This window comes from Manis pentadactyla, chromosome 7 (genome assembly GCF_030020395.1).
Source record: "Manis pentadactyla isolate mManPen7 chromosome 7, mManPen7.hap1, whole genome shotgun sequence".
In the NCBI taxonomy this organism is placed as follows: Eukaryota; Metazoa; Chordata; class Mammalia; order Pholidota; family Manidae; genus Manis; species Manis pentadactyla.
Genome location: NC_080025.1, coordinates 53,902,563 through 53,919,345, shown reverse-complemented (window position 1 = coordinate 53,919,345; position 16,783 = coordinate 53,902,563). Strand labels below are relative to the sequence as shown.

General features: G+C 40.6%; 1 protein-coding gene across 2 annotated transcripts in view; it reads right to left on the bottom strand.

The window, feature by feature from the left end:
- VPS41 (VPS41 subunit of HOPS complex) overlaps nt 1-16,572 on the bottom strand; it is a 187,448-nt gene extending 170,876 nt beyond the window's left edge. For both annotated transcript variants that reach the window (XM_036918927.2, XM_036918929.2), the window contains exons 1-2: nt 16,520-16,572; nt 7,235-7,273 (exon numbers count right to left, since the gene is read on the bottom strand). In XM_036918927.2, coding sequence (XP_036774822.1) covers nt 7,235-7,273; nt 16,520-16,558 — 78 coding nt within the window. In that variant the 5' untranslated portion in view covers nt 16,559-16,572. The remainder of the gene's footprint in view (nt 1-7,234; nt 7,274-16,519) is intronic.
- Between the last annotated feature and the right edge of the window lie 211 nt (nt 16,573-16,783).

Genomic DNA, 16,783 nt, shown 5'->3' with positions numbered 1-16,783 from the left:
GATGTGGTACATATACACAATGGAATACTACTCAGCCATAAGAGAAGGGCAAATCCAACCATTTGCAGCAACATGGATGGAGCTGGAGGGTATTATGCTCAGTGAAACAAGCCAAGCGGAGAAAGAGAAATACCAAATGATTTCACTCATCTGTGGAATATAAGAACAAAGGAAAAACTGAAGGAACAAAACAGCAGCAGAATCACAGAACTCAAGAATGGACTAACAGGTACCAAAGGGAAAGGGACTGGGGAGGATGGGTGGGTAGGGAGGGATAAGGGGGGGGAGAAGTAGGGGGGTATTAAGATTAGCATGCATGGGGGGGTGGGAGAAAAGGGAGGGCTATACAACACAGAGAAGGCAAGTAGGGATTCTACAACATTTTGCTATGCTGATGGACAGTGACTGTAAAGGGGTTTATAGGGGGGACCTGGTATAGGGGAGAGCCTAGTAAACATAATATTCGTCATGTAAGTGTAGATTAGTGATAACAAAAAAAAAAAAAGGGCAGTTCCTGTGTGGTAACCTCCAATGAGTTCTACACAAGAGTATAAAGGGCATATAAAAGTGTAGGCAAACGGTCTGTTTGTGTTTATAAAGAGGATCAAAGCTTAATGAGCTACCCCGAAAATGAACTAAGATACGATATGAAAAAGAACTTCCAACATCAGCATTCTTTGAAAGACTCATGCCAGAAGATGATCATCAAAAAACCCCAACAAAGATCCACGCACTGCTACAGCTGTAGATGCACTCATCCCACCAGTTCCTGGACTTGCCATGGGAATGAGGAAGGAGATATCTAAGCTGGCCTGTGCATACAGTAAAACAACAAATTTGACTGGATCTATACTGTTGGAACTCAATCAAGAATTAGGAGAAGTGCAAATTGTAGCGCTCCAAAATCTTACAACTACAGACTATTTACTGTTAAAAGAACATAAGGGATGTGAACATTCCCCAGGAATGGGTTGTTTTAATTTGTCTGATTTCTCTCAGACTGTTCAAGTTCAGTTGGACAATATCCACCATATCATAGATAAGTTTTCACAAATGCCTAAAGTGCCTAACTGGTTTTCTTGGTTTCACTGGAGATGACTGGTAATTACAGGTATGCTTTGGTTATGTAACTATACTCCTATTATGTTAATGTGTGTGCGCAATTTAAGTAGTAGCTTAAAACCTATACATGCTGAAGTTACTCTACAAGAAGATATGTCAAAGAAATAATCAATCTTCCCAGGTTTTCTTCCGCCTGCTACTTCTATAGCTTTTCTTCTTCCTTCCTAAGTACCACCTTTAAATAGAATTCGTGCCTCATATCAAATTTACCGAGTATCAGAATTCTTCCAAGTGGTAAAGATACCTCAAGACAAATGCTGGGCATAGAAGCTACAGGGCATAAATATGCAAAGAAATAAAAAGCTAACCATTTCAAACAATAAGGCTTCTCTCTCACTTACCAACTTTACATTTCCCTGTATGGCCCCGGAAGATGACTGGTTAGCCAGAGACGGGTAAGATTCCTCAAGGGAGGAACAACCTAAGACAGGCACAGTCGCAGGGGGGTCATCAGGTGAGAAATTGGGGATCAACAGAGGTGAGGCTTAGAACCTCACCCCCCCATTCTGAGAGAAATCTTCTGCATCCGTGGATGTTTTATTGCCCTTGTCTAGCTTGGATTAACACATAGTCTACAGGCACACACCTGATCATCTACATTTGCTCTCTGACAATACTAAACTATATTTTCTACCTTTATCTTGTATCTACCTACCACTTCAGCATTTTATTAAAAATAATAATAATAAAGAGAGAAATGTGGTATCCACATATAAATCAAGTATAAAAATCAAATGAGTATTCATATTTGAACTGACTGTTTATAGTTCATAATGCATGAGCAAAACCGAAGGTTTCTGTGATGGCTGCCCTTGTACTGTTCACCATGTAAGAACTTATTCACTATGTAAGAATTTGTTCTCCATGTAAGAACTTGTTAGTCATGCCTCAGAAGATTAGAGAGTGATGAAAATTAGGCTTGGGGTGGATTAATGATTGTGCATTGAGCATTGACTCCCCTATACAGAATTTTATTGTTGTTAACAACCATTTGATCAATAAATATGAGAGATGCCCTCACAAAAAAAAAAAAAAAAGAAAAAGAAAATACTAGTTGTGAGGACCAATTCAGTTATCCTACAAAATTTGCCACAACTAATGAAGTGTCAGCATGAATGCAAGATCCTTAAGTATGTCACCGATTAAATAGCATACTCAGTATCTTGACTGCAATATGATTTTGAACTTCCACATTAACTCCAAAGTACAAGTTAAAATTCGTACAGTTTTACATACTTAATATACACCACTTTTGATTATATTAATCCTTCTGCACTAAGCAATTCATTTAATTTAGTTGTAGTTTTCAAGATTAATGAAAAATTTGGGGCAGTCAGTATTCTTTCCTTGAACACACATTAAAATAAGGACGTTGCAGACAGGATAAAATCTTCACAACATTGGATTTGGCAGTGACTTCTAGGATATGACACCAAAAGCACAGGAAACAAAAGTAAAAATAGATAAACTGGACTATATCAAAATTAAAAACTTTGTTATGCATCAAAGAATACATTCAATAGTGAAAAGGTAACCTATGAGATGTGTGAAAATATTTAAGTATTTGCAAATTGTATAACTGAAAAGAGGTATGTAAATATAGATGTATTCTACATATACTTTTTATATTCTTTTTAGTTGATAGATAATAAAATAACTTATAGCTCTATAGATCTACATCTATCCATCTATCCATCCTATTCGTAGAATTTTGAGATGTACATGAATATCGACAGATACATCTATATCTATCTGAGATTAATATCCAGAACACATAAAGAACACCTCAACTCAAAACCACAAAAAATCCAATTAGAAAATGGGCAAAGGACTTGAATAGATAATTCTCCAAAGATGACACACAAATGGCCAAAAGCACATGAAAAGATGCTCAACATCACTAATCATCAGGGAAATGCAACTAAAAACTGCAATAAGATAGCACCTCACGCCTATCAGGATGGCTACTATAAAAATAAATACATAAATAAAACAGAAAACAGCAAGTATTGGTGAGGATGTGGACAAATCAGAATGCTGGTGCACTGTTAGAGGGAATGCAAAATGGTGCAGCTGTTGAGGAAAACAGTACACTCATTCCTCAACAAATTAAAAACTAGAATTACCATGGGATCCAGCAATTCTACCTCTGGGTATATATCCAAAAGTACTGAATGCAGTTGTCACAAAGATATTTGTACACCCATGTTCACTGCACCACTGTTCACAATAGCCAGAAGGTAGAAGCAACCCAAGGATCCATCGATGGGTAAGTAGATAAACAAGATGTAGTATGTACACACAATGAAATATTATTCAGCCCTAAAAAGGAAGGCAACTCTGACACATTGGACAAAACAGATGAACCCTGAGGACATTAGGCTAAATGAAATAAGCCAGTCACAAAAAGACAAATACTGCATGAGTCCACTTATCAGAGGTGCCTGGGGAAGTCGAATGCATAGAGTTGCCCAGGGGCTTGGAGAACAGGGACTGGGGAATTGTCATCTAATCACTATATGTCAGCTTTGCAAGATGAAAATCTTCTGGAGATTGGCTGCATAATGTGAATATAGTTAACGACAATGAACTGTACCCTTAAAATGGTTAAGATGGCAAATGTGGTGTTATGTGTATTTCACCACAATTAAAAATTTTAGATATATTAAAAATGTAAAAAACAAAAACTTCAGAATAACACGATGGTGTTCCTGACATAAAAACCCAGTCTATATTAAATGCAGCATTTCATAAAATGACAGATATATAAATTGTTATAATACATGGTTGGAAACACTACGCATTGTTGTTCATAGAAGTGAAAATGATCTGAGCACTTGAATAAATGGGTCAAAGTACAGAAAGGCAATGCAGTCCTCAAAAGCTTAATTAACAGTTACAAAGCCTAATGGGAAGAAGAGGCAAAGGAAGAAGAGAAAAAGAAAAATAAAGATTCTTGGGCAACCAAGTGGTATCTCATAATAATCAATCCTGGAACTGGAAAGCAATTCAAAATGAATGGGAAATCCAAGACACACTTCTCCAAAAACTGGATTGCATATCACCTCACTATGAAAGCCTAAACTTGGTCATCTGCATCCATAAACTCACTTAGGACTCAAATATAGGTGGGAGAGTAACCACTTTCCTAGGGCCATTAGGGAGTCTCTTCAACCCCTCAGGTTGAAGGATCAGGCTGTAAAATGAGCCATCAGTACCACATCTAAAATACAACCTAAAGATCCCTCATCTTCACAGTGCTTCTCACATGCTAGGCACTATAGAAGATGCTTTGCAAACAACTGTATCTAATCTTCACAATAACCATGCAATGTTACAACATAAGCAATCACCCCCATTTTCCACATGAGGAAACTGAAGAATAGGAGTTGAGTGCTAGGCAAGTGTGCAGTACAACTGTGGTATGAACCCACCACCTGACTTAATCCCTTAGTACCCGCCTAAGCAGAAGGCACCCGAACTAGTGGGTGAAATGATGGAAAGAGTCTGGGGACTTGAGTTTGAAAACATCTCTTCCATGAACCAGCTGTCTGACAACAAGACTCTGTTTCCTCAACTTTAAAAGAACTATCTTCCTTTCCATTTCTTTCCTGAGTGTGGTCAACTCTTACTCTCTAACTTCCTAGTTGTTTGTCCATATCAATTCTGAGCTTTAAAATTTTTGGTCTAAGTTTTTGATATCTGCAAATGCTTGTTTAAAAACATTCAACTCATGATGGAGTATTATGTTGGTGTTTTCTTTGGCTGTAAATTTTTGATTCTCACTTTCTGTGTTTTTCCTATATAAATTTTGTGGAGATGCTAACCACCATTTCAGTTCATTTTTCACTGTCTTCAATTTTCTGCAATGTCTCAGAAGCACAATAGGTGCTCCTATGGAGGGTGAGATATTTGGGTGGCTTACTAGTGCATTTCCTTTAATAAGCAGCACTTCTTTTGAAGGTGGGGAGAAGGGGGAAGTCTCTTGATTTGATGCTGTTTATTTCTGTGCACCCTTCATGTCCCTGGGCTTTTTTCTTTCTCCCCATGCCTCCAGGGGATGCCTCCCCTTTCCCTCCAGAGGCAGCTTTATCCCAACACTGCCACCTCTGGTCCCACACACTTTTAATTCCCCAATAGTAGGATCCACCAAGCCTCAGACCTGTTCTCACCCCTTCTGCCTCCTGTACTGTGCATACTCCCTTCATTCCCATCCAGTCTCCATCTGACTCCCAGCTCCAGAGTCAATCCAGAGCTTGCTCTGCTGGTTTCTAATGCTGAGCTCCCCACTTGTCCCAAGTTCATAGTGCTTCCTGGCCCCTAATCATGTGGGAGGCATGAGTTCTGGATGCTCATGTTTGCTCTCCTCTGGATCCACTGGGCATCTGAAGGATGTGTGGAAATACTTAGATTTAGGTAATTGCCAACATCCTTCTTACCCCCAAAGTGAAATTCCTGGAAAGGCTCTACCACTAGAGGACTCTATACCCCAATAATTTTGAGGGCATAGGGTTCTCAGTAACTAGAGATTTTCAAAAACAAGAATGGTGATCTGAAATGCTTTCCAATACTTTATTAAAAATTAACAACTATTATATGCTATCTATAAGTAAACTCAGTAATGCCATAACAGGAGCCCCCAAAAAGTATCACAAGTCCTTAGTAGTGAAAATGTTAGGGACTGCGACTCTACAGCCAAACTACAGATGCGTGATGGCATAATGTGTAAGATGTTCTCTAGAAGAACATGAATAAGCCCATGTTTTTCTTGAAAAAGCAAAGAAAATTCACAGAGCTATCTGCAATATCAGCACAAATTTAATACATTATCATGGTTATAGTCACATTGCTGTGGATTTCCAGCAAGTTATCGTAGATATTTTTATATTCATCTTAGTGAAATGAAATAATAAAAGGGAAAATGTTATTAGCATTAGTCCAGCTATAAAACTGATAAACTAATGTTATGCTTAAACTTATTTTTATTCAGTCTTGAAAAAATTTTCTAAAAGCTTCCAATATATATTCCTTTTCTCTCCTTAAAATACAGTATGTATTTACAATAGCCAAGATATGGAAGCAACCTCAGTGTCCATCAGTAGATGAATGGATAAAGAATAGGTGGTACATATACACAATGGAGTACTATTCAGCCATAAGAAAGAAATAAATCCTACCATTTGCAACAACATGGATAGAGCTAGAGAGTGTTAGGCTCAGTGAAATAAGGCAGGTGGAGAAAGACAAGTGCCAAATGATTTCCCTCATCTGTGGAGTACAAAAACAAAGCAAAAACTGAAGGAACAAAACAGCAGCAGACTCACAGAACCCAAGAATGGACTAACAGTTACCAAAGGGAAAGGGACTGGGGAGAATGGGTGGGAAGGGAGGGATAAGGGGGAAAAAGAGGCATTACTATCAGCAGACATAATGTGGCGGGGGGCGGGGGGGCGGTGCATGGGGAAGGCAGTATGGCACAGGGAAGACAAGTAGTGACTGTAGAGCATCTTACTATGCTGATGGTCAGTGACTGCAATGGGGTATGGTGGGAGGGGGCTTGATAATATGGGTGAACATTGTAACCACAATGTTGCTCATGTGAAACCTTCATAAGATTGTGTATCAATGATAGCTTAATAAAAAGAAAAGTCTAATACAACTTAGCCCCCAACAGCATTTAAAGTTGTTCTTTTCCTTTTTGTTTTATGAAATAAACTATAATTTTAATGATTCCAAAATCACACCAATGAGGATGCCATATAATGAAGGAAGAATAAATATTGCAGAATGTACAGCAGTTATTTTTAAAACAGGCTTTGAAAGTGGCAAGATTAGTTTGTAAAACTTTGCATCAATTCTCCCACTACCAATCTGCTTCAGGTTAAAGTATTCAAGATGAGGAGCAAATTTTTTGTTCCTTTTACTGCTTGTTTTTTAAGTTAATCCATTTAATATTTTTACAGACAACCGGCCTGTTCCTCACCAGGGGTCAATCACCGACGGCCCTACTTTACCACCCCAGCCCCTGGGAAGGTTGCACTTAGAGGGCTGGACAAGCTTTAGGTAAAAACATGGTTAGCTAGAACCCCAAGGCTCTGAATCACCACCTTACCTCAGACTCTTCTGTCGATTCTTCAAGAGACCCGGGTTCCTACAAACACAGAGGGGGGAAATGATCAGAAGACAAAAGAATAAAAAACATTTTTAAGGGAAAAGAGCCCTAAAGCCCCCACCACCAATGCCCACCTACCCTTGTGTTTGGGGTAATTTCCAACTACAGTTTAAAGGACCCCACGTGCTCCGACTCTCATAGGCCTCCTACAACTTCCCCTCCCTGTGCAGGACTGAGATGGTTACTCAGGAGCCACATGGACCCACTGCTCCTGACAAACTCCCTCAAGTGGTCAGCAGGTTGACAAAGGACCCCAGGAACTTGTCATGTGACTACCTGGAAAGCTCTTCCTTTGCTAAAAATGGAAATTGGTCTGGCAAAGCAGCCTTAGTGATCTCAGAAGGGAAGAGGAGGCTGCCATCTCGAATTATCCATAAACCAATTTTTATACTGAAAAGCTCTATGCCGTTAATTATTATGCTATTAATCCGGTTGAGTCAAAATGACTGTCTTGCTTAAACAGCTTTTACAAGAGAATTCCCCTAGAGTGGTAACTATCAGACACTGCGCAAACAAGCTGTATAATTTACACCCACTCTTTAAACCATTAACTGGAAAACAAATTCTGCCATTTGACACAGTTTCCCTCTTGCTAGACAATGAATCTTGCTGCTCTGGAGAAAACAAAGCAAAAAGGGAAAAATTGACTTGATCCTGCTAATCTCTCACCTGTCCACTGAAGAGAGAATGTGCTGATGCCACGCATCCTCAAAGAGGTCAGCAAAATGAAGATTTACTTAACGTACTTATAGATATCAGTAGCAATAAAAGGTTACAACTAATATGCTGACACTGAATGTAAGCACTTTACAACAATCCATGAGATAAAGAAAGAACAAAAAAAATGGGACAAGGATATTTTAGCTATAACTAATACTTTTTCAAGACAAATAGTGAACATTTTCAAATAGTTCAGGTGCATATTACTCAAATCAAAATGGAAAGGAGAAATGCAAATCTAGTGTTTGAAAACATTTTAATTTCATTCATGGAGTATCAGTTAAGAAACTGGCATTTGGAAGGCTGCCAGTGGAACAGCCTTGTGGACAATACAGTCCCTGCTTGCAAAGGCCATCTATAAAATGGGGATGAATGCTACTTGTGATTAAGAATGTCACTGCAGTTATAACATTAGCCATGATGAATATGAGAGTCCTCCTCTACATCTCAATGCAGCCGGTTTAGTTTAATGTTATTCTGAATATTAGAAAATTCTTACTAATTTGGAGCTACAATTGCTCCACAGTAACTTTTTGTTCTTCACACCAATAATACACATGAAAAAATCCCATTCTTCTACTACTTGACAGTTCTCCAGAGTTAATGACACAGATCGTGCCTACCAGCCTAAGTTGTTTCTCCTTTACACTAACCACCCCCAGTTCCTGACGTTAGTCCACCTACCATCCTGATCCTTCTCTTTTTGATACCCTCCATTTAATATTAACAGTCACTATTCTGATGGCTTTACTGAACATCTATTATATATATCCTAATAATGCTAAATTTCATGTAGCATCTTGAAATTGCCTAATGACCCCTGAGCTAAAAACACTGAGGCTCAGAGGTTGAACTTAATGCCTTCTAACATCCATTCCATCCGGGACAGTCCCTGAATATGACGCTATTAGCATGAGCAAAACAAGGCTTTGATAACTGCCATGAACTGTACCTAGATTCCCATTTCCAACTCCAGAACTCTAAAAGGACAACTGACTGCTACTCATTTCAGAAAAATTACAATAAACCTATGGAAATTTTTTCCTTCTTATTTAGAGTCCAGTCAAACAGGCACAAGGAGTAAAAGGGCCAAGTGTCCCACTTATACTCTTCATTTTTAAAACAATCCTAAAGCCTCCACCCACCCCCACCCTCACCCCCAGCAATTTCAATCCACTCAAAACCAAACTGTACTCTTGCTCCCTACTGGGAAGCATGCCAGACTCCTATGTATTCCAGGAAAACCAGGCTCATGGAGGAGGAATGTGGCTTTTAGTATCAATAGTAAATATGATTTACTCAAGACACTCTCAGACTTACCCTCAGCACCAGCACAAATGTCCCAAACATAGCTGTGGCCTCAAAACAATGACACTTTGGTCCCCAATCCTACCAAAACAGTGAAGGAGTGGCAGCTGGGATCAGCCTGGTCTCATATTTCTTAGCTTGATTCATTCATCAAGCCCCCCCTGCGTAATGCTCTACAGCCAGACAGGCAAGCAAGAGGACAGGAAGTGAATGTCCCAGTGAGGGATCCAAGAAGCAAGGCTGGATCTTGAGAAAGGTTACAATTCAAAAATGATTTTCAAACATTTTAAAATTCATACTCTACCTTTCAAAGAATCTAGCTTCAAACCATGAAAATTTAAGTTACAAAACTGTGCTGTTCTCTAAGTGAAATTAAGCCAGACACAAAATGACAAATATTGTAGGATTCTACTTTTGAGACAGAAAGTAGAAGAGAGGTGTGCAGGGGGTGGGGGAGGGAGGAACGGGGAGTTAGTATTTAATGGGTAGAGTTTCGGTTTGTGATGATGATAGTTCTAGAGATGGATGGCAGAGACAGTGGCACAAAAATGTGAATGTACTTGATGCCACTGAATTGTTCACTTAAAAATGGCTAATGTGGTAAATATTATGTTATGTATATTTTACTTACAAAAAATATGCTGTTCTGGTTGAAGCAAAAACAATGGGTTAAACAGTGTCACAAGTGTACATCTGGATAAATTCTGGGAAGCAGGCTGCATGCTGAACTCAGCGACTGTTTCCCTTTACCCTTCTTTCACAAACCATTCCCTTCAACTCAATCATCGATCCAAACCTAATGATCTTGGTGCCTTGACACATGACCTCTCGAATCTCTTCATCAATTGCAGTCAGCATCTTCTTCCCACAGCACACAGCCTGGTCGCTGCCCTCCTCCAAGATCCTGATGCCCCAGCACCATGGTCAAAGCCCACCCTAACCTGGCTCCCAGTTGACTTTCAGATTCGCTTCCCACTCTCTGCACAAACCCATGGCCCTCTAGCCACACCGGGTAACAGGAGATCTCACACGCTTACACCTCTATGCTCTCTGCCACAGGTGGCAGAACAGTGACCAGAAGGTCTGTTTTGGTCTGGGTAGTGCACTGAAGATTTTCACATAAATATCTGTATTTCTGACTTCATAAAAATCAGACTATATGTCTATACCGGATTTACATTTCCATATAACATCACTGGGAGCAGAACAGCTGTGTCCGTGAAACAGAATGCACTTCACACACATACACACCCCGCCCCCCACATCCAACACCAAGACAATTCCACTCATTTCCACTGCCACCTGCCTGCCTTGAGCTTGTGATACTTGCACTGAGCCTCCTTAAGTGCTTCCCTCATGTTAGAAGGCCCTTGGCCCAACTCCACACTCATCCTAATGGTCTTCCAATTCCCAATATACTCCATAGGTTCAAGGTCACCACCAGGGGCACCTCCAGTGGTGGTTACAGTCAGGCTGAGATCCTCATTCTTGTTTCAACAACAGAACTTGGATTTTAGGTTTTCTATTTCTGTGTTGCCAATCTGAAGCTAGAAAAAGCTTGAAAATCACTGGCTGCCTCTAAATCCTAAGCTTTCTTCATGGTCCGACCGATGCCTCACATCCTTCACCGAGTTGTTTCTATAGAGTCCAGGACACCAGGTCCAGATCTGGCCTTTGTTTCTCACTATATCCCTCAGCTGATGCATTATATTAACTGCCCTGTCTAATAGTTATCTCTGTAAATATGTCGTGGATAAACCAAAAGGCTTTGCCTCTTTGTCTCAAGGAACGGCTCAACACATGTTTGCTGGTGGTAAGGGCAGGAATAAACAGCCCATCTGAACCAGGAGCATTCTGCCTCCTCTGTCTGTTTTCTTTATTACTCATGCGCATCACCAAGGGCATTTTCTCCAGGCAGATGCTTGAATTACTAGCTCATGGCTACAGGGCAGTTACAGAAGGGGACCTGAAAGAAGGCAGCAGCAGACAAGGACAGAATGATTCAAACTGAATGTCTGCAGCCCAGCAGCAGCCCCGGGAAGGGCTAACTGGGCTCTTGGAATAAAAGCTTTCAAACCACCTCACCCCTAGCCCCACCATGGGCACAGAGCCCCGTGACAGTGGCCTGGGTGAAGACTCAGCACAGCTGGCCTCAGAGTCCAAGAGCTTCTCTCATTCCAGGAGAGAGAAGCTAGGACCTCCCAGTTGTGAAGTCCTCAGAACTTTGAAGGTATACACACTGTTTTGCTTGTTGGATTTGTGGGGAGGGAGAGAATTTGGGGAAGAAATGGAAGGCTGGAGCCTGAGGAAGGCCAGCTGCAAACTGCAGGAGGAAGGAAGAGCAGAGACCAGGCACTGGGAAATCAGGCTGGGCTGGAGGCAGATGTGAACCACCGTCTCTCCCCTCCCAACAAACTGCAGGGCACAGCTGAGTGTAAGGAAGACAGGGTGTGATGGCTCCAACGTCTGACAGAGGCCCGGGAAAGAGGAATATTATGTGTGATGTGTATTTGAAATCTCTTTGTCACAGAGCCTCAATTTCTAAAAGCCCAACGGAGCTGTGGCCAGCTCGGGGCACCCAGGGACGAGGCCGCTTGAGGGGGAAAGATGAAAGAGTACCTGGGGGCTGACGTGAGTCGGGAGACTGTTACCAACCTGGTTCAACCCACTAGGCTCCGCTGCCACATGCAGCTTATTTTGCAAAGGAAGGAAAACCTGACATATAACCAGTGTGGAGAAAGGGACCAGCTCGAGGACCAAGTGACCAGTCCCAAATCTGACTCTGCACCAGGATCATCTAAATTCAGTTTGGGGAAATGGCTAATACCCACCAATGCATCCCACCTTCACAGATTCTGATTCAGGAAGTCTAAAAAAGAGCCTAGAATCTCAAGCATTTGGTAACAAAAACACTAAGGAGGGCTGAGTTTCTAGAAGAACTACAATTGTGACTGAGCAGCCATGAATGGAGAGCTGCATGAAACCCAGACCCCTGATATAAGGAATGCACCCTCTCCCTAATAACCAGCTGGTGACCTCTGCCTCCAGCCAACCAACCCAAAGATGAGAGGAAAAACTGACAAGGCAATAAGCATGTTCAGCTAAGCTACTCTGTGACTACACTTTGGTTACATTATGGTAAAGAGCAGACTATCTAAAAATTTCTCTGATCCCGTGCTTTTGCAACTTCTTGTTTAGGGGCTGTTTCTCCTTCAGGTATCAATAAAGTTGCTTTTAAAAGATTTTTCTTAACCAAACGGTAAAAGAGAACAGTGCATACCTAAGCCAAACCCAAGCTTGGATGATAAGCCATTGTCCCATTTACAAGACAATAATTTCAACCTGGCCACTTTAACATACTTTACCCTATTTCATACTGACAGGAGAGTAAAAGCCCGACTTTATAAGCAAGAACACTGAGGCACTCAAATATTTGTTGATTTGATTTTTATTCCACATATGGAGCACAATCACATGGGAGTATTCGAGCTCAAGAGAGGGCCATCTGATAATCAGTAAATGCTCTACAGTAAGGATAAAACTAACCTAATTTTGAAAATGTAGAGGCAGCATCAATGGAGAAACTCTCCTGTCTGGTCAAGAAAGCGATGGTCTGATTGTTCAAGTATTTTAATGGACTAGGTTCCCTGCTGGTTTGTAGTAGGAGAGATGAAAAGGAAGATAGGTAATGTAATCCACATCGAATTAATAACTTTCAAAAGTTTTTAAGGTAAGATAAAATACCAAAAATTCTACTGAACCTAACTGACAATTTGGTATTTTCAATTCAGAAGGCTATTCTCCCCCTACTAATTTGATTAAACATTTCATTAAGCACCTAGTACCTATGAAGCACTAGCCCTGTGACAGACACAGGTATGAGTAAGCTCAGTCCTTCTTGAGGACTCAGCAGTCTGCAGGAGACATAAGAGACAAATACACAAACAGCCCGACTTCAACAAGAGGAATGTTATTCATAAGTGAGGTATGAACAAATCCTGCCAGGCATCAGTGTTAACGAAGGTCAACTATAAATCATTTTGAAGCTAAGTAAAACTGCTGCTTAGAAGACTTCCAGGCAGAATAAAGGGTATTAGTTCTTTCTGGGAACTATGTAATATACAGTTATTTTTGTGAACTGCCTTTACTATACTCAACATAAACAAGGATTTCCCAATGACTTTTAAAAACTTGGCTCATATCCAAAAGGCGATTTTTAGTTTGAGAGTCTATGAACTGTTTTGCATTATATAAACTCAGTATGGCTCTCACTATTTTGGTTCTTCCAAAAATTAAAGGAAGGAAAAAGCAATCACTGAAGAATGCAAGGCTCAGAAAAGTTAAGAGTTTAGTTTTGTGCTGCCTACCATGGAGGGCTGTTTGCATTTACAGTGCATGGTGGTTCCAAGGGAAAACTTCCTTGGCCCTAACCTATCATTGCAGTTAATTTTAATATACATCTTACTTCTTAAAGCATTCAGAGAGGGGAAATTATGTCAAGATTTTCTAAAAGGTTTGAAGTAGCAGAATTGAACAACTAGCAAATTTACTTAACTCCACTTTTGTGCACTCTTAGGCTTCAAAAATCTGTAACAAAGGCCTACTATCTTGAACAGATTTGAATGGCTTCCTACTGTGAAATGCAAAATGCACAAATGAAGCAGATAAAAGTCTAACCATTTTTAATCTACAAGGGACTGATAATATAGGTACATTTATTTACTAGCTTTCTTTAAAAAAAAATAAACAGAACAACAATTTGTGAATGTTTGCTTCTTTCTGCGATTGACAACAGACTATGGTCTTTTTGACACTGACACCATGGGGGCAGCGGGTGGGGAGGAACACCTGCTCTAACCATAGGTTGCTAAATGTCAAAGGTGAAATAATGACTTGAAAGAAATTTATTAAGGTGATAAGGGCTAATTCTACTTCATAAAGTAAAAAAATCATCTAGATTTTCAAGTACTTTTTAAAAGGTGGGGTGTTTCAGTGAAAAATCATAAGCCCTGGAGATAGAAGACTGGAGATTTATTACAGATACATGCCTGCGCAAATTACTTAAGTTGTCTGAATTTCAATTTGCTTATCTGTAAAATTCAATCACTTAACACATATTGAGTGCCAAGCACTATTCTAGGTGTTAGGCATATAGCAGTGAACAAATCCTTGCCATGATGGAACTTACATTCTAATGAGGAAATATAGATATGAATACAGAAGCATACAGAATATACAGAAAAAATAAACAGAAATTTTAAAAAATAGTATGTCAGATGGTGATGAGTGTCAAGGAGGAAAAATAATGTAGAAAAGAGGTTCCAAAGATTGGTGAGGGATGGTCTCTCTCAACAAGGTAACAAGACAAAAATATGAAGGAAGTGAGGGAGAAAACCTGTAGAATTCTGGGACAGAAAAAGGGAGCAGTGTGAGCAGAGGCCCTGAGGTAGAAACATGTCAGCCTTGTTGAAGTAAAAGAATGCAGTACGGCCAATGCAGTGATAAAAGGGGAGAAGAGTACTGGAAAAGAAATCAGAGAAAGGGGACAGAGAACAGTTGCGACAAGCCTCTGTAGGGCCGCTAAGCTTCTTCAGACAACAAAGAGAAAGCCACTGGAAGGTTTGGAATGTAGGAGGTGCTTGTCCTGACATATATATCAGAATAAACGTTTAACACACACAATTCTTTTGTGAGGACCAAATGCAATGTGAAAGGGTTCTTGAAACTGGAAAGTGGTATAAGAAAATTCAGAGCCTCATTCTTACATCACTAACTTCCTATATGTTCCTTTACCCAGGGCTGCTTTGCCCAACTCCTCATCAACACAAAACTCTCAGTAGTAAATACTAAGAGCAATTCTCTCCATTTCTACTACCCTTTACCCAAGAATGTAAGTAGCTTGGGTTTCTACTTTTAAATCAAACCACAAAAAATTAATATTTCAATATGAAAGACGAACATTGTGAAAACTAATCTCACCACTATCATCAAACCCAGCAATGAGTCATGAAATTACATGTGCTTAAGGAGCATTTTCCTTTAAATTGCCTGGAACAAAAAAGGGAGGCTGCAATGGTAGGTAAGGATTCTCCTGTTATCAGAGTGACCACCCACACCAAATTTCTAGCTTATTTCTTAATTATTGGCACAAATGCATACAGGGCAAGCTTCCATTATATAAATGAAATATGTTGCAAATGGTACAAACTATAAACTTGGCAAACTTCTCTTAGGACAGTACTAAACAGCTCCTCATCAAATCACTTTTTAGAGAAAATTATAGAAACTGATGGCCCCGTTAACTTGTGAGGAAAAATAATGAGAAGCTGAAATGACCCCAGAAATGGAAAATTAAGGTATTTCCCCAAGTTCTGGATTTTTTGGTCTTCATGTTACTTTGTCATTTCAACTAATTCTGACTACCACTATTTCCTATAAGAGAATAACCCTATGGCCATTACTAACTTCTACCCTACACTCCAGTGGCACATTGCAAAGTGTTGACTGGATATTACTATCTATAGTCTGCCTGCAACAAAGAATCCTAGGCAACACTTAATGTGCCCAACTTTTACGAAGCACTCTGTGTACTTAACTCATTCTCTCTTTAATCTCCTGCCGCTGTTATCTCCACCTTATGTTTAAAAGTTAAATAACTAGCCCAAAATCACATACAAAGAAAGAGAACCAGCACTGGAGCCTCGGCATTACTTAGCTCCAGAACAGACGCACTTGATCACTACTGCGCGCCACACTGACTTAGCTTTGTACCTGAATGCGACAGATACGAAACAAAACTCGCCATCTGCTACTCTCAGCTACCCTCCCGCAAAGCAGTTCTTACTTCGAGGGGAAAGGAACTTAAACTTCAATCACGTGGCCTCAAAACTCTATCCATCTCTTATGCCTCCCACGGGCAGTCAGTGCCTGGGGTAGCCCAGTCAGCCTTAAAGCCAAAATTTCAACTAAGCACAAGCCCTGGGGGCAGCACCAAAGGAAGGGTCGCCTCACGGACGCCGGGGGTGTGTCGATGCGCTTTCCCGGGGGCCCTCCAAGAGCAGGCATCCCACCCACCTCTGCTCCTCAAGATGGCCTTCCGTAGCCCTGCAGGATATCCGCACCTCCACACGCTCCACACCAAGCCCCCCACCACCTCACCCTCTCTCCCCTTCCCTTGCCAGCAGTTGCTGCCTTTACCTGCTCCTCTGCTTCCGCCATGGTGCAGCCGGGAGTCATGTGACATGCCCGGAAGTGAGAGAAAAACAAGCCACTGGCACCAGAAGCCTGCTGGGAAATGTAGTTTTAGCTCCATCTGAGCTAGAACGAGTTTTCCTGAATGCAAGTCTATAGGGCCTCATGTCGGATTTGAACTTTTCAAGTTCAGTGGAGTTGTGATTTGGAGCATACGAACGTAACGACTGTTAATGCTATGATTTACTTTATTGTTCTTATTGTTTCGTG